Genomic DNA, 22,207 nt, shown 5'->3' with positions numbered 1-22,207 from the left:
CTAAGATCAATGGAACATAACTGAGAACCCAAAAATAAACCCATATATATAAGGACAAATAATTTTTGACAAAGGAGCCAAAAACATAGACTGGAGAAAAGAGAGCCTTTTCAATAAATGGTATTGGGAAAATCAGAAAGTCACATATTAAAAAAAGAAACTAGACTGTTATTTGACAATAATACACAGAGATCAACTTGAAATTCACTAAAGGCTTAAGATCTGAAACAATAAAACACACAGACAAAAAACATATGTACTCAATTTATGGGCCATGGTCTCAGGATTTTATGAACTTGATCCCAAAGTCAAGTAAAAGTGAAAATAAATGGAACTATATCAAACTAAAATAACAACAAAACCATCAATGAGACAAAGGGCAACAACCAAAGGGGAGAAGATATTTGCAAACAATACTCAAAATATATCAATAACTCATAAAACTAACAAAAAACAAAAACAAAAAAACACACCCAATCCTATTAAAAAGTGGGCAGAAGACTTAAACACTTTTCCCAAGATGACATACATAAAGAGCCACCAATATATTAAAAAATGCTCAAGTTCTCTAGCTACAAGGAGAACACAAATCAAAACCACAATGAGATACACCTCACACCGGTTAGAATGACTACTATCAGTAAGATAAGAAATAACAAATGTTGGAAAGGTGGTGGAAGAAAAGAAACCCTCATCCATTGCTGGTGGGAATACAAATTGATACAGCCACTATGGAAAAACAGTATAGATGTTCCTCAAAATTTTAAGAATAGAGCTACACTATGACCCCACAATCTCTCTCTGGGTATCTTCCTGAAAAACTTGAAAATATTTTTTCAGAAATATATATATATACCTCTATGTTCACTGCAGCATTAGACACAGTAGCCAAGTCATGGAAACAACTTAAATGTCCTTCAATGGATAATTATTCAGCCATAAGAAAGGATGAAATACTGCCATTTTTGACAATATGAATGGATTGAGAGTATCAGGTTAAGTGAAATAAGTCAGACAGAATAAAACAAAAAGAAATGAACAAACAAAACAAACTCACAGACTCAGACAATACAAGGGTAGTTATCAGACCACAAGGGGGTAGAGGATGAAGAGAGTATAGGGAGTGAAATATATGGTGACGAAGAGAGACTAGACTCTGGATGGTGAGCACACAGTGCAATATACAGCTAATGTGTTATACGACTGCACACTTAAAACTTGTATGCTATTAACCAATATCACCCCTATAAATGTAATAAAAAGAAAAAAGAATGTAAGAAATATCACTATTAAAGTTTTAAAAAGACAATATAGTAAACTATTTTAATAATGCCAGGGTAGTCGCATATAAAATCTAAAAAAATTCTACTCACCAAAAAACACTATCAGGCTCAAAGACCTAAATTTCTGTGGTAAAACCATAAAACCAGTAAAAGAAAATATAGGCACAGGAAAAAAGTGGTTCAAAATGGCAACAAAGGAGGACCCCAGACTCACAACCTCTCATGCACACACTGAAGCTACAGTTCACCTGTGGAACAATTTCCTCTGAAAAAGACCTGAAAACTAACTGAGCAACTCCTTCACAACAGGCAAACAAGGAAAATGCCATGTCGAAGCAGGAAGCTCCAAAATGAAGAATAAAGAGGAGTGAAGTGCTCATGGATGGAGAGGGAGAAGGCATTATGGTGGCAAAAAAAAAAAAACAGGTTATTGAGTGCTTTGTTCAAACACTGAGAACCACAGGAAACCAAGAAAGCTGAACACAGAGAAAATGAATAGGTCAAACAACTAGAGGCATTAGGAGGGAAAAACAGGAAAGAAAAAAAAAAGAACAGGATGAACAGAAGAGAATTTTAGACATGAAAATGTTAATGATACATAAAATATAAAGCTTGTGTCTACAAAAAAACACAAAGGTATAAATATTTGTAAACCTGTATTACGCAACAGTTTCTTAGATAGGACACAAGTAATAAAAGATAAAATAAATTTGACTTCATCACAACTTAAAACATTTGGCCCTGGTGTGACTCTGTACTGCTTAGTTATTACCTGGAACAGTGGCCATTCATCTCCATTCACCTTCTCTCCTGACACCCCCATTAACCCATTAAATTCATTAATTAAATACATTAAATTCTCAGTGGGTTTCTGTGCATATCTAGGCAATTCCTTCTGTTTTCCATGCATTGGGTTCACACCGTTTTATTTATCGAGGCTTATTATTATTTTTTAACATTTGGTAGAGCCTGTTCTGCTTAGCATTCACACACTGCTTTTTGAATCGTTTAAGTTTTTCTTTTTTTTTTTTTTTTGCCAAAGTGAAGTTTCTGGCCCCAAAATAAAAATGTGAGAGCCATTTATATATAAGATTCAATGGACATGGACATGAGCCCACAAAGGTCTAAGAGCTAGCTATATTTTCAGTTGTGAACTGAAAGCTAAGAAAGATTATCACTTTAAAGTGGATAATGATGAAAATGAGCACCAGTTATCTTGAAGAATGGTCAGTTTAGGAACTAGTGCAAAGTACTGCACATTGTTGAACGCAACAGATTATGAATTTGTTTGTCCAATTTAAATAACACTGGCAACTGAAACCATCTATACAGCCAATGTTTCCCTCGGGACCTTTGAAGTAACACCACCTGTGGTCTAAATGTGCTTTTGGGCCTGTGCTTATTAGTGGACAGCACTTAGCGGTTGTGGAGGAATAAGCAGAACTGGAAGATGAAAAGGAGAAGGATGTGAAACTCCCATGTATATCTGGAAAGTAATCTGTCCCTAGAAGTGGTAGCAAGATACCACAGAAAAAAGTAAAACTTGATGAACATAATGAAGAGGAGGAAGCTGAAGAAAAACTTCCCTAGTAAAGAAATTGACACAAGATAACTCCAGGCCAAAGATGACAGAAACACCACAAGGTCCTAACTTTTTAGATAACATTAAATCAAAAATTCAGGCAAATCAAGAAAAACCACGTTGAACAGTCCTGGTAAACTGAGCCCAAAAATGGAAGACAGGAAAAGGAGAAACAAATAAAACTCATGCTGAGTATCATTCATAATCCAAACTGAAATCTTCTATTTAAATATGAATCCCCTTTCCTGATCTGCCACCCACACACACCATCTTTTAGGATGGAAACGATCTCACTCTTAACACTCAGATAAAAACCATGTACATGAATGGTGGAGCAGCATTATTCACAACAGCTAAAAACTGAACACAACCCTAATGTCTATCAACTAATGAATGAATAAACTAAACACAGTATATCTGTGCAGTAAAATTTTATTCAGCCATAAAAAGAAATTAAGTGCTGATACAAGATACAGTATGAATAAATACTGAAAACATGCTCAAATGAAAAAAACCAGACATTAAACATCATATATTATACAATTTCATTTATCTGAAACATCCAGAATATGTAAATCCATATAGACCAAAAGCGATTAGTGGTTGTCAGGGGGAGGGGGACATAAGAGAGTAATTGCTAAAACACACATGGTCACTTTTCCAAGTTATAAAAATATTCCAGAATTATATAGTGGTGATAAGTTGCACAAATTTATGACTACAGTAAAAGCCACTGAACTACACACTTTAAAAGGGGCTCATTATGATATATAAATTTTTTAACCTCAACTTAAAAAAAAATCAATAAAAGCAAAATGACAAGCCACAAAGTAGAAGTTCTCTGCTATACACATAAATGACAAGAAACTTTAGGAAATACTAGAAATAAGAAAATGACCAAAAAAATAAAATCCCCATGAAGAACACAAATAGCTTTGACTGTTGTAGCTTAGTGAGTTGGTTGTCCTCCATCAAAAGAAAAGGTTGAAAAAAGAAAAAAAAAAAAACAAAAAGAAAAGGTTGCCAGACCAATCACATGCCTAGGTTGCGGACCAGGTCCTCAGCTATGGATGAACAAAAGGGAGCAGATATTTCTCTCAACCATTGATGTTTCTCTCCCTTTCTTCCTCCCTTACTCTCTCTCTAAAAATATAAATAAAACCTTTATAAACACACACAAATAAAACCATAAACAATTAGAAATAAGCTCTATTTCATTCCTGATGAAGGCAGTACAAAATAAAAACCACAGTGAGAACTATTTCACATCCAACTGAAAAAAATTACGAAATACACAAAGGATATACACAAAAAGATATACACAAAAAGAAACTTGTACATGCTACCAGTGGGAATGTAAAATGGTACTGCCATTTTAGCAAATGTGGTATTATCTAGTAGTATACTCAAAGATATGCTTACCCTCTAGCCAAGCAATGACATTCCTGGACACAAGTCCTAGAAAATCTGTTTACATGTGAACCAAAAAATATAGCACTACTATATGAAACAGCAACAAATTAAAAACTCATGCAATAAAATTAAAACTTGAATGGAAAAACAGGGTTTGCTATCTAATATCATATAATCAAACAATACAACAAAGGAAATCAATGGATGAAACTAAGGAAACTAATAGCAAAAAAAAAAAAGGCAAGTCACAATCATAGAAAACTCTTGAAATGTATGAAAAACTCAACATTATCTTCTTTACAGAAAAAATATTCATTCTTAGAATACATTAAACAGTAAAATCAAACACTTACTTGCTTCTTTTTCAGTTTAAGGATCTGCTGCTCTACTTTTGCAATTTCTCGATCTACACGATCCATACTCTGTATTAACTCTTCCTTTGAAAGTTTTGAAGGTGAAGCATTTTGATCATCTCCACTTGGTTGCCCCGAGATTGGAGAGGACGGAGCTTCATGTTTGCCTCCAAACACTGGATCCTTTAGAGAAGAAAATCGAGAACAAGAATTTATTCCTCACTAACAGCCTATGTTAGTGTCAAGATTCTTTTAACTGAAAAAGTCAATTATGAAACCAATGTCAACAAGTGGTCACTGGCACCAATTCAATGCCAACAGAAACCCCCAATTTGGGGTGCAGTGAAGAAGAAAACTTTATTCAGGCAAATAGTCAGTGCAAATAGCTCAACAGTGCTAGAGTGGCTGTGAAATGAAAACAGTTCTGCTGTGAGGTTGCCCTGGGGCCAAGCCCTTCTTCAGCTGGACAGATCTGCTCATGCATGATTCCGAGTCCCAGCTCCAGCAGGGGAAACAGGATCTTCAGTGGAAAGTGCACTACCCAAGCCAGGAGGGAGCTGGCTTGTATAGGCAGAAGTCCCTACCCTAGTCTCTGACTGTTCCATTCTCATGCTAATGAGAACTCTGAATCTTTAGTTTGATTGCTCCAAAAGCACTATCCTGATTTGTCAGAACAGAGCCACTCTGACTGGTTGGTTTCCCTAAATGGCTGAAGAAAGCCTAGTCCTATTGGTTGAAACTCCAGGAACTCCTATATAAGGCCTTGCTGAGCCGGTGGAAACTCCGTGTAGGCAGTCATGCCAGCACAGAGGCAGGTAGATCAGCAAGGAGGCAGGCAGTTTAGCACAGGGTCAGCTTCACAAAAAGCAGCTTCCATGAGAGGACCCTGTGCACAAATAGCTTCCAGACTGCACTTTTTTTTAGCTCAGTTAGCCACCAAGACTCCTTCTTAGTAGGTGCCTTTCTTTCCTTTCAGGGCTCACAAAAACATAGTAGAGCCACATGTGCTATTTCTCTAGATGGTAGTCCTATAGTAGTAATTTTTATACACACACAACCCCCACTGGTATTTATACCACTTTTATAATTTAGATGTATCGTTCACTATTTTGAAGACCTCAAAAGCTATACAGAATAAGGTGGCAAGTTGGCTGACTAACCTTCTGTATAACGATACTGAAATTATAGAGAATTTCTGGGGAAATGATACAATCATGACAAAGAAAGATAACAATTTCTCAGCCATTTCTTTGCAATGGCTCTTGAAAAGATCAGAACATGTGGCCTGATAAACAGTATAAACTCCAGGTAAAAATTTGTGTGCCCACCCAACTTAACAACTATGGAGAGTTCCTATCAAAACAGTTTCAGGGTTTCCAAGGGCTAATATGGAGGCACAGAAGTTAGAGAAATGGCCTAAGAACTTCTGTTGCTATGATCACTTACGCCTATGCCCATAAAGGGAAACTAACCCTGTCACACAACAGCACATAAAACATCTCTTTAGTCAAAAAAATCATCCCATTCCACCTCAAAATCAGCAGAGACAGAATAAAAGCACCTCTACCCCAAATCTATGACCCTCTACACACATACACACATACACATTCTCTCTCTCTCTCTCTCACACACACACACACACACACACACACACACACACACCAGTCTAGGATCAAGATGTAAGCAATACTGTAAAGCAGATGAATTACAGATTAAGATACTCATTTTCTTTAGGCTATAAGAAGTCTAGAATAAGCATAATTCACAGAACTATAGTTGTTCTAATTCTGAGAATGTCATTGGTATTTTAATGGGTACTGCATTAAATTTGTATATTGCTTTATGTAATAAAGGCATTTTTAACAATAGCAACTTTTCCAATCCATGAGTAAAGTATACCTTTCTGTTTATTTATTCTTCAGTTTCTTTCCTCAATATCTTAAGAGTTTTCAGAGTGCAGATCTTTCACCTCTTTGGTTAAGTTTATTCCTAGATATTTTATGCTTTTCGATGTGATTGTTTTTCTAATTTCTCCTTCTGATCACTTGTTACTGGTGTATAGACGCTCAACAGATTTCTGTAGATTAATTCTATATCCAGCAACTTTAATGAAGTAATTTATTAGTTCTAACAAATTTTTTGGTGGTGTGTTTAGGTTTTTCTATATATAATAACATGTTATCTGCAAATAATGTTATTTCTTCCTTTTGCATGTGGATGTCTTTTATTTATTTTTGTTTGATTCCTGTAGCTAAGACTTCTAATACTATGCTGAATAGAAGTGGTGATGGTTAGCATCTTTGTCTTGTTCCTGATCTTAAAGAAAAAGCTTTTAGCTTCGCACCACTGAGCATACAAGGTGTGGGTTTGTCATACATAGCCTTTATTATGTGGTTATGTTCCTTCTATGCCCACTTTATTGAGAGTTTTTATCATAAAAGGATATTAAATTTTATCAAATGCTTTTTCTGCATCTATTGAGAAGAGTACATGGTTTTTATCCTTTATTTTGTTAATGTTATGTAGCACATTGATTAATAAATGTTGAACCATCCTTATATCCCTATGAATAAGCTTTTAAGATCCTTTTTTGCTAAAAATTCCATTATTAGATATTATATTTGTGATAATATATTCAGTCAAGGAAGAAGACCTTTATTCAACATATCCTTTTTTTTTAATGCTGCAAAATACTTCTTTTATACCCATAAACTATAATACAGATGTTTGTATGATGAGAAAGATATCAAAACTCCCTGAAGCTTACCTCATTTCTAGCTCATCACAAAGAGCTTTTCCCCACCCAATTTATTTTGCAAATTTTCAAATTTACATAAAAGTTGAAAGTTGATAGTCATTCATCATTAATCTAGACTCACTAGTTAAAACATTTTACTTTGTTTTCTTTATACATACACACACCTACTTTTTTTTTCTAGTTGCAACTATGTGAAAATAAATTGCAGACATTTAATATCTCTTAAATCACTTTCACTGTATAAAAACTCAAAGAAAATCTGTAGGTATGTACCTAACATCAGGCTGGGAAGGGCCATTATTCATAAAGGTAAATAAACTATAAGAAAGAGGTTTGATAATAAAAAGAGGGGGAGAATGATATAAATGTATGACAGTTAAGGGCTTAACATTGTATTGTTGAGTTTTCAGTAATTAGTTTATTTTCTCTAACATAATTATTTGTTCAGTTCCAACAAAGGGCCAGGTTTAACTAAACAAAATGGACAGTTAAAAATAATAAACTTACTTAATCTCTTCACCTTTTTCACCCAGCCCCACAACATCCCTTCCCCTCAAACAGATGTCAATCTGTTTCTATTTTGTTAGTTTATTTTGTTCATTAGATTCCACATGAGTGAAATCATATGCTACTTGTCTTTCTTTGACAAGCTTATTTCATTTAGCATAATACACTCTAGATTCATCCATGTTCTCGCAAATGGTAAAAAAAAAAAAACAACTAAAAAACTCATTGACACAGACAACACATGATGATTACCAGAATGGAAGAGGGGCGGAGGGAGGTACAAAAGGGTAAAGGGGGGATAAATAGTGATGAAAGAAGACTTGACTTGCAGTGGTGAACACACAATACAATATACAGATGATATATTACAGAACTGTAAGCCTGAAACCTGTAATTTTATTAAGCAATGTCACCCCAATAAATTCAACAAGGAAAAAAGATAAGCTGAGAGACAAAAATAAGGGAACACACAAACATACATTAAAGAAAAACCAGTAATAATAAACACAGAGGAAAGAGGTTTGACCTTAATAGAACTTTCTCATAAATACAGATGTCAAGAAATATACCTACATATTAAAAGTGGTAAGGAATGAGACTATCTTCACTGTCAATTGCTTATTACTTAATATTTAATAAATATCTTTCCTTCTTTTATATTGAAAAATAAATAAATAAAAGTAGTTATCTCCAAGATATAGAATTATGAGTAACTTTGTTCCTTTGCATTTCCAAGTTTCCTAAAGAATATATCTTTTACATAAATTAGAAAAAATATTATTCTGTATAAAAATTATAGGCACAGTTAAACCTTAGCTAAAATATCTCTTCTCCCACACAGAAAGTTAATGAATTACAACTGAATTACAGGGGATGACTTAAAATTTAATTTAAATTTAATAAAATTATGGTAGTCTTGAGTGTCTCTGACCACATTTTATAGCCCCGCAAGAAGCCAGTACAAAATTGCTAGTGAGAGTTTTTCAATAGCAATTTTTCTTCATAACAGTCCTCAGATTGTTTCATTCACCAAAAAGTAAAAAACACTGACATTAAAAGTCTGTAGTCTCTAGTTTTAATAAGATTTTCACTTTCCCACAGGACTAACCTTTAGGGAGTGGTATAACTGGATTTCTTTTAGGCACAGTGCCTGAATATGGTTAAATAAACTACAGAGACCAACAATTGCATAAGATAAGACAACAAATATTTACCTTCTTAGCATCTGCAGAAGACCTCAACCCTTCTGGCAGCATGTGCACTAAAGGTAAGACTGCAGCACTGACACGCTGGAAATGGGAATCAGAAACCTGCTCCAAACGTGGTCGCTTGGATTCCAGTGAATCATGATCCACTGGGGATGGGCCTGGGTGAAACTGTTCATATCCAGGTCTCCTTTCTTGAGGCCTAGTACATGCAAAAAAATAAATAAATAAACACTTAAAAATTTTAAATGATGTAAAACTTTTTGCTAATATCCTCTGTTGGACTTTGAAATAAATGAAATAATTATGCCTATTTTCAAAGTCAATCCCTACCCCTGCCTCCCCCACTCCAGAAAAAAATATACCTCAATATAAAGTACTATTACATTTTGAATTCTAATAGAAAACTTTTCTTGAGGAGGGGTGGGAGTGCTAGTAGTAAAGAAGTGAAAGATGTAACAGAAGATTTCAATTTGCAGAAAATTTAAAGTTGCTGAAGAAGATCCATAAATATTTTTAAACCTATGATATAATTATTGAATTCAATATAATCTAGACTAGAAGAACACCATTTTTAACCAATAGTAAACACAATCAGAATAATAAAATCTGGGACTTCCGCCAAGATGGAGGTTTAGCTGGATGTGCCTGCCTCCTCACACAACCAAGTTTAGGGACAACTAAATATTAGCATCACAAAACACAACCAGAACACGGAAAACTGAACTTTTCGGAAGTCTGCTAACAACAAATTCTTCAGCCTGACCGGTAAGGGGCGAAACCGGCGTCGGGTGAGGACTTACAAAGGAGGGCTCGGTCGGAATCCAGACGCGCGAATCCAGTCACGCGGGTTCCAAACCCAGGATTGGACCTGGTGATCCGCCGAGCAGCCCACCGGGGGAGCGACACAGTGGGGAGGCGGTGGCAACGAGTTGACTGTGGTTGCCTGGTTGCGCGCGACTGAGGGAGTGAACGGTTGGACCAGCCCGGCGGTTGGACCAGCCCCGCGGTGGCAGCGGCGGCGCGCCATTTCCCGCTCTGACCACGCCCCCACATACAGCGTCACAACCCAGCGACCTGGGAGTCCAAGGCGCCTCTTGTCCCACTTAAAGGGCCAGAACAGACCAAAAATGTCGCAGGCAGAACTCAAAGCCCCAGAGATAAATCTAAATGACGAAGAAATAGCAAAACTCTCAGACGCACAGTTTAAAACACTGGTCATCACCTTCCTCACAGATTTGGTGGATTACAGCCACAAATTAGAGAAACATATGGAGGCTAAATTAAGGGAAATGAATGGAATTCCACAGGAATCCCATAGAGATGAAAAGGAAACTGGGACTCAAATCAATGCAGTGGACCAGAAGAAAGCAAATAATGGACAAACAGAAAAGAGTCAAGGAGCAAGAATTCAAAGAAATGAGGAGAGTCTTAGGAACCTCCAGGACATCTTTAAACGCTCCAATATCCGAATTATAGGGGTACCAGAAGGGGGAAAGACACAACCACCAGTGGAAAAACTATTTGAACAAATAATAAAAGAAAATTTCCCCAATCTGGCAAAGGAAATAGACTTCCAAGAAATCCAAGAAGCCCAGAGAGTACCAAAAAAGTTGGACTCAAGAAGAAACACACCAAGGCATATTATAATTACATTAGCCAAAATTAAAATGAAGGAAAGAATCCTGGAAGCAGCAAGAGCTAAGGGGACAATCACCTACAAAGGAGTCCCCATCAGGCTGTCAGCAGATTTCTCAAAAGAGACCTTACAGGCAAGAAGGGGCTGAAAAGAAATATTCCAAGTCATGAAATCTAAAGACCTACAACCAAGATTGCTCTACCCAGCAAAACTCTCATTTAGAACGGAAGGACAGATAAGGTGCTTCTCAGATAAGACCAAATTCAAGGAGTTCATCATCACCAAGCCCTTATTATATGAAATGTTAAAGGGACTTATCTAAGAAAAAGAAGATAAAGAAACATGAACAGTGAAAGGACAACAAACTCACAGTTATTAACAACCACACCTAAAACGAAAGCAAACTAAAAGGACAGCTAGAGCAGGAGTGGAAACATAGAAATGAAGATCTCAAGGAGGGTTAGCAACAGGGGAATGGGAGGAGGAGATGGGGGGAGAAGGTACAGAAAACAGGTAGCATAGACAGTAGATAGAAAATAGATGGGGGGGGGGGGGGCGAGAATAGCATGGGAAATATAGAACCTAAAGGACTTGAGACACATGGACATAAACTAAAGGGGGGGTAATGGTGGGGTTGGGGGGCAGGGTGGAGGGGAATGGAGGGGGGAATAGAACAACTGTAACAGCATAATCAATTAAAAAAATAAATAAATTTAATTAAAAAAAAAAAAAAACAATCATAGGGAGGTTGCAAAAATGATGAGACAAAGAAACATGGCCCAAATGAAAGAACAGATCAAAATTCCTGAAAAAGAACTAAACAACATAGAGATAAGCAATCTATGAGATGCAGAGTTCAAAACACTGGTTATAAGGATGCTCAAGGAACTCGGTGAGGATTTCAACATAAAAAAAGGTCCAGGCAAAAATGAAGAATATACTAATGGAAATAAAGAGTGATTTATAGGGAATAAACAGTAGACTAGATGAAGCCAACAATCAGATGAATGATTTGGAACACAAGGAAATAAAAGAAAACCAATCAGGACAAGAAGAAGAAAAATGAATTTAAAAAATGAGGATAGTGTAAAGCAGCTTATGGGACAACTTCAAGTACTCCAACATTCACATCATTGGATTCCCAAAAAGAGCAAGAAATTGGAAATCTATCTGAAAAAAATAATGGAAGAAAATTTCCCTAACTTGGTGAAGGAAATAGACATGCATGTCCAGGAAGCACAGAGAGTCAACAAACAAGATGGATTCAAAGAGGCCCACTCCAAGATTCATTATCATTAAAATGCCAAAGGTTAAAGATAAAGAGAGAATTTTAAAACCAACAAGAGAAATGCAGTTAGTTACCTAAAGGGGAGTTCCCACAAGACTGTCAGTTGATTTCTTAAAAAAAAATTTTGCAAGGGATTGGCAAGAAATATTCACAATCATGAAAAGCAGGGACCTACAGCCAAAATTGCTCTACCCAGAAAAGCTATCATTTAGAATCAAAGGGCAGATAAAGAGCTTCCTAGCCAAGAAAACTCTAAAGGAGTTCATCATCATCAAACCATTATTATATGAAATCTTAAAGGGACTTATTTAGAAAAAGAAGAGGGTCCAAACTATGAACAATAAAATGGTAATAAATACTTATCTATCCACAATTGACTCTAAAAAACAAACAGAGCAAACAAGAAGAACAGAGACAGAATCATGGATACAGAGTGATTTGGTGGTTGCCAGATGGGAAAGGAGTGTGGGGGAGAATGGGTGAAGAGGGGAGGGATTAAGAAGTACAAACAGGTAGTTACAGAATAGCCATGGGGATGTACAGTACAGTGTAGGAAATGAAGTAGCCAAAGAATTTATACACATGACCCATGGACATGAACAATGATGTGGGGATTGCCTGAGGGAGTGGGGGTGCTGGGGGAAATTTTCAGACAACTGAAACAGCATAATCAATAGAATATAAATTAAAAGAAAACAAGGATTTGTGAGCTAAAAAAAAAAAAAAAAAAAAAAGAATAATAAAATCTAGCAATTGCTACATGAACAAATGACTTGAGCAGTGAGGTATCATGAAGACTTAAAGTCTTTTGAATGTAAATGCAACATTGTTTTGAAGATATAATTCTGACCCCCAAAACATATATTCTGTCTAGTTTCCCCAAGCATGTAGGAAGGTCAGGAATCTGTCTTTGGTTTCTTTAAATGATATAATGTACAGTGTATTATAATTGGCAATTTGTTCACTTGACTTTTCATTTTCTACCGAGATATTTATAGAATATTTTACTCTATGGCCAAAACTGATCAATGTTTCTTCTCTCTCACACTGATGTTTTTCTCCCTCTCTCTACCCAGCTCCTCCTCTCCTTTAAAAAAAGTTAATTAATTTTAAAAAACATTTCATTGAAGTGATAATCAGTGGGCTTAGTTTTTAGGGTAGATGATGAAATAAACTCTGAGGTCTATAAAAGTATTACATTTCAAAAATCTGAAATCTCATTCAAGACATAAAATCCCATTATCTTCTTAAAATTCACAATGATGCCACAACAAAATAGTGGAGTGGGAAGTTTCAGGAACAAGACAAGGATACCTGCCTGCTTTTGCTACTTGTATTCAATACAGTATTGGGGGCTGACAGAGCACTTGACAAGAACAAAATGGGGGCACCCAATTTGAAAGGAAGAAGTATTTCTGTTTGCAGATGACATGATTTAATATCTAGAAAACTCTACAGAAATTCACACACAAAAAAATGTTAGAGCTAATAAATGAACAAAATTACACAGGATACAAAATCAACACACAAAAATCAGTTTTATTTCTATACACTAGCAATGAACAACTAAAAATGACATTACAAAAATAATTCCACTTACAATAACATCTAAAAGCACAGAACAGGAATAAATTTGACCACAGAGGCTCAAGACATACTTTGAAAAACACAGACTTCCGCCAAGATGAAGGTGTAGGTGGAAGCACTGTGCCTTCTCGCCCAAACAAGTTTAAAAACAACAAAGTTTTAGCAACAAAAACACAGCCAAACCACAGAAAATTGAACAATACGGAAGTCTGACAACAACGAACCCTTCAGCCAAACCTGTAAGAGGGGCAGAGCCAGCAGCAGAGGAGGGTCCTGCAGGAAAGATCCACCAGACAGACCCGGGTGTGCGACCCAGGTGCGCCAGCAGCGTGGGTGGTTCCCAGGTGTGGAGTAGCGGGCGAACCCACTGAGGGCTGACAACGGTCTCACATTCATGCGCAGATAAACCAGTGAAGGATCGAGCAGTGAGATGGACCACGCAGGCCCCAGTGGTGAGAAGCAGTAGAGGGGACCGCCATTGTCCCTCTCTGACCCTGCCCCCACATACAGCATCACAAACCAGTGACCTGGGTGGCCCCGTCCTGGTGAACACCTAATGCTCCGCTCCTCATATATAACAGGCACGAACAGATCAAAACATGGCTCAAGAGCAACTCAGAGCCCCAGAGCTGATAAATCTAAGCAATGAAGAAATAGCCAAACTTTCAGATGCACAGTTCGAAACACTGGTGATCAGGATCCTCACAGAACTGGTTGATTTTAGTCACAAATTAGAGGAACATATGGAAGCTAAACTAATTGAAATGAAGGGAAATGCACAGGAAACCAATAGTAATGGAAAGGAAACTGGGACTCAAATCAAAGGAGTGGACCAGAAGGAGGAAAAAAATGACCAAACAGAAAAGGATGAAGAAACAAGAATTCAAAAAAATGAGGAGAGGCTTAGGAACCTTCAGGACATCTTTCAACATTCCAACATCCAAATTATAGGAGTATCAGAAGGGGAAGAGGAACAGCCACCAGTGGAAAACCTATTTCAACAAATAATAAAGAACTTCCCCATTCAGGCAAAGGAAATAGACTTCTAGGAAATCCAGGAAGCTCAGAGAGTCCCAAAGAAGTTGGACCCAAGAAGGAACACACCAAGGCACATCATCATTACATTAGCCAAGATTAAAATGAAGGAGAGAATCCTAGAAACAGCAAGAGATAAGGGGACAGTCACCTACAAAGGAATACCCATCAGACTGTTGACTGATTTCTCTAAAGAGACCTTACAGGCAAGAAGGGGCTGGAAAGAAGTATTCCAAGTCATGAAATCCAAAGACCTACAACCAAGATTGATCTATCCGGCAAAGCTTTCATTTAAAATGGAAGGGCAGATAAAGTGTTTCTCAGATAAGATCAAATTCAAGGAGTTCATCATCACCAAACCCTTATTATATGAAATGTTAAAGGGACTTATCTAAGAAAAAGAAGATAAAAAAGATGAATAAATCTGACCACAGTGAAAGGACAGCAAACTCACAGTTATTAAGAACCACATCTAAAACAAAAGCAAACTAAGAGGACAGCTAGATCAGGAGCAGAACCATAGAAATGAAGATCACATGGAGGGTTAGTAACAGGGGAGTGGGAGAAGGAGAAGGGGGGAGAAGGTACAGAAAATAAATAGCATAGACGGTAGGTAGAAAATAGCGTGGAGGGCAAGAATAGTAAGGGAAATATAGAATCTAAAGAACTTGAGACACGTGGTCATAAACTAAAGGGGGGGAATGGTGGTGAAGGGGGTGTGCAGGGTGGAGGGGAATAGAACCACTGTAATGGCATAATCAATAAAATATATTTTTATGGGTTGCAGGCCAGTTCCCTGCAGGCCAATTCCCAGCAGGGGACGCATAAAAGGCAACCATATATTGATGTTTCTCTTGCTCTCTCCTTCCCTTCCCCTCTAAAGATAAATAAATAAAATTTAAAAATATATGTGTATATATATTTTTTTTAAAAGATCAAACGGTAGAATCTGAAAAGAATAAAGAAAAACACTGTTGGAAGACATTAAGAAAAACTTTAAGTAGTAAGACATCCCATATCATGTATTGAAAGATTTAATATTGTTAAGATGACAATATTGCACAAAGCTATCTACAGAGTTAATGTAATCTGTATCAAATTCCCAATGGCGTTTTTTTGGAAAAAGAGAAAAACCCACCATGAAATTCATACAGAATCTCAAGGGATCCTAAATAGCCAAAACAATTTTGGAAAAGATATACAAAGTCAGAGAAGTTATACTTTGCAATTTTAAAACTTACTTCAAAGCTACAGTAATCAAGAGTGTGTACTACCATAAAGATAGAGATATACAGACCAATAGATCTGAGAGCTCAGAAACAAACTTTCACATCTGTAGTGAGCTGACTTTCAACAAGGATGGCAAGTCAACTCAGTGGGGAAATAATCTCTTCTCTTCAATAAACGGTGCTGGAGAAACTGGATATCCTCATGCAAAAGAATGAAGCTTAACACCATAAGCAAAAAAATAACTCAGAGTAAAGACTTAAACAGTAAGACTGTTTAAAATGCCTAGAAAAAAAATAAACAGGGAAAAATCTTCCTGACCTTGGATTTGCCAATGAATTACTGGATATCACACTAAAACCCCAGGCAACAAAGAAAAAATAGAGAAGTTGGACTTAATCAAAATTAAAACTTCTGTATATCAAAGGGCACTATCAAGAGAGTGGAAAATCCACAAAATGGAAGAAAATATTTGCAAATTATTCATTTGATAGTGTTTAATATCCAGAATATATAAGGAACTTCTACAACTAAACAGTAAAAAGACAAACAACCCCCTCAAAATAATGGACAAAGGATTTAAATATACAGTTCTCCAAAGAAGATATACAAATGGCTAACAAGCACATGAAAAAAGCCTCAATATCATTCATCATTATGAAAATGCTAGTCAAAACCACAGTGTGATATTATACTATACCCAGTAGGGTAGCTTAAATTGTTTTTTTAAAGTAATAACAAGATATGAAAAAAATGGAACTACACAAACTATTTGTGGGAATGTAAAATTGTACAGCCACTTTAGGAGTTTGGCAGCTCCTCAAAAAGTTAAAACATAGAATTACCATATGACCTAGCCATTCCAACTAGGTATGTATGACCAAAAGTATTGAAAACAGGGGCTCAGAGAGGTATTTGTGCAGCCATGTTTATAGCAGCATTATTTACACAATCCAAAATGTGGAAACAACCTATGTCCATTGACAGATGAATGGAGAGAGAATGTGTATGTATGTATGTGTGTAGAGGGTGGTAGATTTGGAGTAGAGGTGCTTTTATTCTGTCTCTGCTGATTTTCAGGTCACCTATGCTACAATATAGGTGAATCTCAAAAACATGCTAAGTAAAATAAGCCAGACATAAAAGGAAAACTATTCTGATTTCATTTATGTAAAAAATCTCTAAGAGGCAAATTCATAGAGACAAAGTAGGTTAGAGGTTACCAGGGACTGGGAGAGAAGAGAATGGGGAATGACTGCTTAATGGGTGAAGAATTTCTCTTTAAGATAAAGAGAAAGTTATGGAAATAGTGGTGATGGCTGCACCACGATGTGAATGTTATTTAACTCCAACAAATTAGAACACTTAAGAATAAAGTGGTAAATTTTCTTATGTATATTTTACCACAATAGATAAATTCACACCTAACTTAATTCTCAGAATCAGTATTATTAAGGACTAGCCTAGGAAATAGAGATCTAAAATTCTGGCATTAAACTTTATATTAGAAGATTACTACTATATGAAAGAATGATTCAAATTCTTTTTTTACTAGATTCTCTTCCAATGCACTAAAACTGACTGAACTCTGACTTAATTACCCATCATTTTATTTTATTCCAGTAGCTCACCACTCACTAAGTCAGCAATGAATGACCTCCCCAAATGGAAAATAAAAGAATATTTTTACGCATATGCTGGCCTCTCTGCAACATTTTATAATTCACTTACTCCTTTCTTTCTTGAAGCTTCCATCTGTTGATTTTCAGGACACTATCTTTTCACAGGGGATACCAGCACTGATAATTTTAAAATAATTTACTTCCAGAGATTCTGAACTTACATATACACTCTGTAAATTGACCTACCTCCAGAGGCAGTGTGGTAGAACACACGGTGCATTACGTTATACTCTCAAAGTGCTCAAGTCTTGGGTCTGGCATAAACAAGCTGTGTGACTTTGGCATCCATTAAATATATCCAAACCTCAGTTTCCTCATCTATAAAGTTGCTGTTATTATTACAAAAAAAAAAACCCTGACTGACCAGATAATAAATTGTAGGTCTCCTTTCCCTATTTCTTTTTCACAATTGGCCTTCCATCATTTCATAAAGAAAAGCTTAAGTCTCCTTCTTCCTATATCCTACAATGGAGCACTGACTGCACATCAAACGGCAGACACCACCAGAGCAGCAAAGAAACAAATCCTTCTGCAAGCTAACAGTTCCCAAAGTTTTAATTTCAAAGAAATTAAAGAACTTAAGTTTTAAACTGTTCTTTTTATCTTAGATAAGCATGTGATTTGGGACATATACCTTATAAGAAATTATTTGTGAACAAGGTTTCTTGATACTTCTATCAGAATAAAAAATAAGAACAGATTAAATGCTACTACCTTCATTCTTCCAATAAATAATATTTTTAAAACAGCCCCATCTATCCCATTAGACCACGGATGTATTTCCACTAAATTTTACTCATATTTAATAAATTTGTATCTCATTTTCTTAAAGGATTATTATTTTGATCAATTTTATAGTAATTACAACATGCACCAGAGTCAGTAGAAGTTACACTCACCTTCTCCGAGGAGCAAATCAGAATTACAACTAAATTACAGAACATCAACCTGAATAACCAATATAAGGCTAGCAGAACAGAAATCTTATAACTAAGAATTTACGGAAGAGGCCACATGAAGACTGGTAGGAAGGTCAAGGACGCACAAAGTGTTGGCCCTGAACACATATGCAGTGGAAGGATATGTCAGCTGCAAAATTCTCACCTGAGGTCAGAGGGGTCTCAAACCCCATGTCCAGGTCCCCAGCCCAGAGCACCAGTACCAGGAAGAGGAGCGTGTATAACACCTGGCTGTAAATATGCGCAGAAATTCGAACCACCAGAGTGAGACCAGAAACTACTACAAACCCAGGTGTCCTCTTAAATACCAGTGCACAAAATTTCATTAATGGGCACTTAACCCTATGCTTGAGCAAAAGGGACAGTGGCTCAGAGTGAAGAGGAGTCATACAGGGATAGACTGGGTTGTATGGCTTCAGAGGGAGGGCTAGAGGAACAGCCACCATTGTCCCCATGCTGAGCTCTCTCCCATACCACCCACAGACACCATTTTTACTAGGTGTAGCTTTCCCCTCCATACAGCATTAGCCTGGGAAGATGTATTAGCACCCCCCCCCAACTCCTAGTCGTACCACTCTGCCAAGTTCATTCCACGTGGAGGAATCAGCTGGCTATGTCTAGCCTGGGCCCACTGCAGTCTTTCTCAGAAGACTCTTTGAAGAAGTCCAACAAACACCGATGCAATATGAAATGCAGAGATAGAGACTGAGTTACATGGCTTTAGGGCAAGGGACATTTTTTCCCATGCTCCTGACTGACTCCACCCCCTCCCCCATATCAAAGGTCTGAGGAAATGCACTAGCCACACAATCAATCCAGTCTACCTGGGACCTGCCAAGCCAACCTTGCACACTGTGCAAGAATCTGTTGGCTGTAGCCAGCCTGGGGTCAATACAGTATTTCTTGAGAAGTTCTCTGGGAGATCCAGGAAGATTCAAGGAAGACACGAAGTAGAATAGTTTTAGGGCAAGGGCCATTTTCCTGACTGGCAATGTTACCCCATGGCATCAGCCTGGGAAGATGCACTAGCCCTACCCTCCCAAATACCTGAGTCCCTGCCCAAGCCTAAGCTCCCACCATGTAAAGGAATCTGCTGGCTGCTGACCAATCTACACCTGCACTGCATTATTTCTCAAGCAGATCCAGGTAGACTCGAAGGTTGTAGGAGACACATGAGAGTGTGTGGCTTTCTGGTTAGGATCATTTTCCCCACATAAGCCAACCAATGACACCATTCCTGCCCACAGCCCTCCCTGTACTTGGCCAAATCTTATGTGTTGTAGCCTGATGTAGCCTGATGACTCTACTAGCCTCATCCTGATGTCTCCCTAAGACCTCACCAGACGGACCACAAAGGTCCTCAGGCCCCATGCAGGTAGAGGCTTGCCTTGGTGTAGCCTGAGACTTTTGCTGAATGGTCTCAGACCCAGGACTGGTGCCAGGTTTGAATCTGCAAAACATGGTGAACAACAATCACCCCTTCCAGATGACTCACTGAGAACCTGCCCCAAGCAAGTCATGTACTGCCAGAGGCCATTTCAGTGGCAGAGCATACCAAGCAACCAGCAGGCAAAGGTAAATCACAGGGTGCCTTAGGCCTTTTGCTGACCTGCAAAAGGCATGGTACTAGTGGGAGCCAGTCTCAGAACACAGCTTGGCCTCTTTGACTAACACACAGGCCCAGTAGAGGACGCCAACAACTATGGATGATTTTACGGTTCCTAACAAGTAGCCCAGGGCTGGTCAAAGGAGTATCTGACATTGACTTAAACCACGGTCCCTCACAATAGCCTCCAGAACCAACACACCCAGTGGCTGACATCAGACCATTTCAGAGTATTATGGGATTAGTTCCAACAGCTGTACAACCAAGGGGGAGATCTCAGTAGGCACCAGATGCTACCGAGAACCATTCCACTCAGTGGGGTCAGGCCCACACAACAGGTCATACACTATGGTAGGGTGAATCCTCACAGTCAACCAGCCTCAGTGTCAACACCCACAAATATGCCAACAGTAATCAAGAATCAACTACAACAGAAGGGTTCACATAACCCATACAAGGGACATTCCTGAAGCAGATAGCTCAGGTGAATTAGGGACAGACTGTGCCACAGAGCCCCATAGGACACCTACTACATAAAACCATCCTGCCAAGACTGGAAAACATGGTAGGTCTACATAATAAACAGAAACAATTAGAGACAGGTAATCAAAATGGGGAAACAAAGATATATGCCCCAAATGAAAGAACAGGAGAAATTCCCAGAAAAAATATAACTATAATGGTATAAGCAATCTACAAGATACAGAGCTCAAAACAATGGTTATAACCCTGACTGCTGTGGCTCAGCTGGTCTGGTCTAATCCTGCAGACTGGTGGGTCACAGATTCAATTCCTGGACAGGACTCTTGCTTGGGTTATGGGTTCAGTCCCCTGCCAGGGTACAGACAAGAGATAACCAATCAATGTTTTTCTCTCACAACAATGTTTTTCTCCCTCTCTTCCCCTCTCTCTAGAATAAAAGAAAAAAAATTTTAAAGGTTATAGGGATGCTCAAGTAACTTGGGTAAAGAATAAATGAACTGAATGAGAACTTAATAAAAAAGTTAGTAAGAACAAAAAGAGGCATAGAAACCATAAAAAAGAACCAGTCCAAAATAAAACATACAATATTTGAAATGAACAGCATACTAAAAGAAATCAACAATTAAAGAAATTAGAGTATCAGTGATTTTCAAGACAAGGTAGCAGAAAACACCCAATCAGAACAGAAAAAGAAATTGTTTTAATGAGGAAAGTTTAAGGAACCTGTGGGACAAAATCAAGTATAACAGTATCTACTTTATAAAATTACAAGAAGAAGAAAAGGGAGATCAAAGGATTGAGAACAAATCTGAAGAAATAATGACTGAAAACTTCCCTAACCTGGTGAAGGAAAAAGACACACAAGTCTAAAAAGCAGAGTCCCAAACAAGGTGAACCCAAAGAGGCCCACACCAAGATACAGCATAATTAAATCGCTAAGGTTAAAGATAATAATCTTAAGAGTATCAAGAGAAAGACAGTTAGTTACTTATAAGATAGCTCCCATAAGACCATCAGTTGATTTCTCCACCCAGACACTTTTAAACCAGATGGGATTGGCACAAAATATTTAAAGTGATGAAAAGCTGAGACCTGATAACCAAGACTACTTTACCTGGCAAGGCTATCATTTACAACTGAAGGGAAAAATAAATAGCTTCTCAGACAAACAAAACAAAACAACTTTCTGAAGGAGTTCATTACCATCAAACCAGTATTACAAGAAATATTAAAGGAATTCCTTTGGAAGAAAGCAAGAAAAAAAAGGAACATGTATAATATGTATAATAGATATACACATATAATATGTATAATGAAATAATACATACCTATCAATAATCACTATAAATGTAAATAGATTAAATGCTCTAATCAAAAGACATAGGGTAGCAAATGAGTAAGAAAACAATTTGCATGAGTGAACCATGGACATGGGCAATGGTGTGGGGATTGACTGTGGGTCAGGCAGGGGGTGGCTTGCACAGAGGAGGGCAAAGGGGGAAAAATTGGGACAAATGGAAGAGAAAAACAATAAAAAAAAAAAAAAGAAGGCCCATATATGTACTGTCTACTAAAGACCCACCACAGAATGGAAGACACA

General features: G+C 37.4%; 1 protein-coding gene and 1 pseudogene across 10 annotated transcripts in view; one reads left to right on the top strand and one right to left on the bottom strand.

Annotated features, from left to right (window-relative positions):
- Nucleotides 1-22,207, bottom strand: part of NCOR1 (nuclear receptor corepressor 1) — a 209,264-nt gene that overhangs the window by 133,722 nt on the left and 53,335 nt on the right. For all 10 annotated transcript variants that reach the window (XM_053665685.1, XM_053665687.1, XM_037166078.2 and 7 more), the window contains 2 exons: nt 9,111-9,303; nt 4,632-4,814 (listed from right to left, as the gene is read on the bottom strand). In XM_053665685.1, the coding sequence (XP_053521660.1) occupies nt 4,632-4,814; nt 9,111-9,303 (376 nt within the window). The remainder of the gene's footprint in view (nt 1-4,631; nt 4,815-9,110; nt 9,304-22,207) is intronic.
- On the top strand, nt 2,374-2,989 carry LOC119064244 (nucleophosmin-like; annotated as a pseudogene).

The sequence above is a fragment of the Artibeus jamaicensis genome, unplaced genomic scaffold (genome assembly GCF_021234435.1).
Source record: "Artibeus jamaicensis isolate MK-2021 breed Jamaican fruit bat unplaced genomic scaffold, CSHL_Jam_final contig_419, whole genome shotgun sequence".
In the NCBI taxonomy this organism is placed as follows: domain Eukaryota; kingdom Metazoa; phylum Chordata; class Mammalia; order Chiroptera; family Phyllostomidae; genus Artibeus; species Artibeus jamaicensis.
This window is presented reverse-complemented; position numbering and strand designations above follow the sequence as displayed.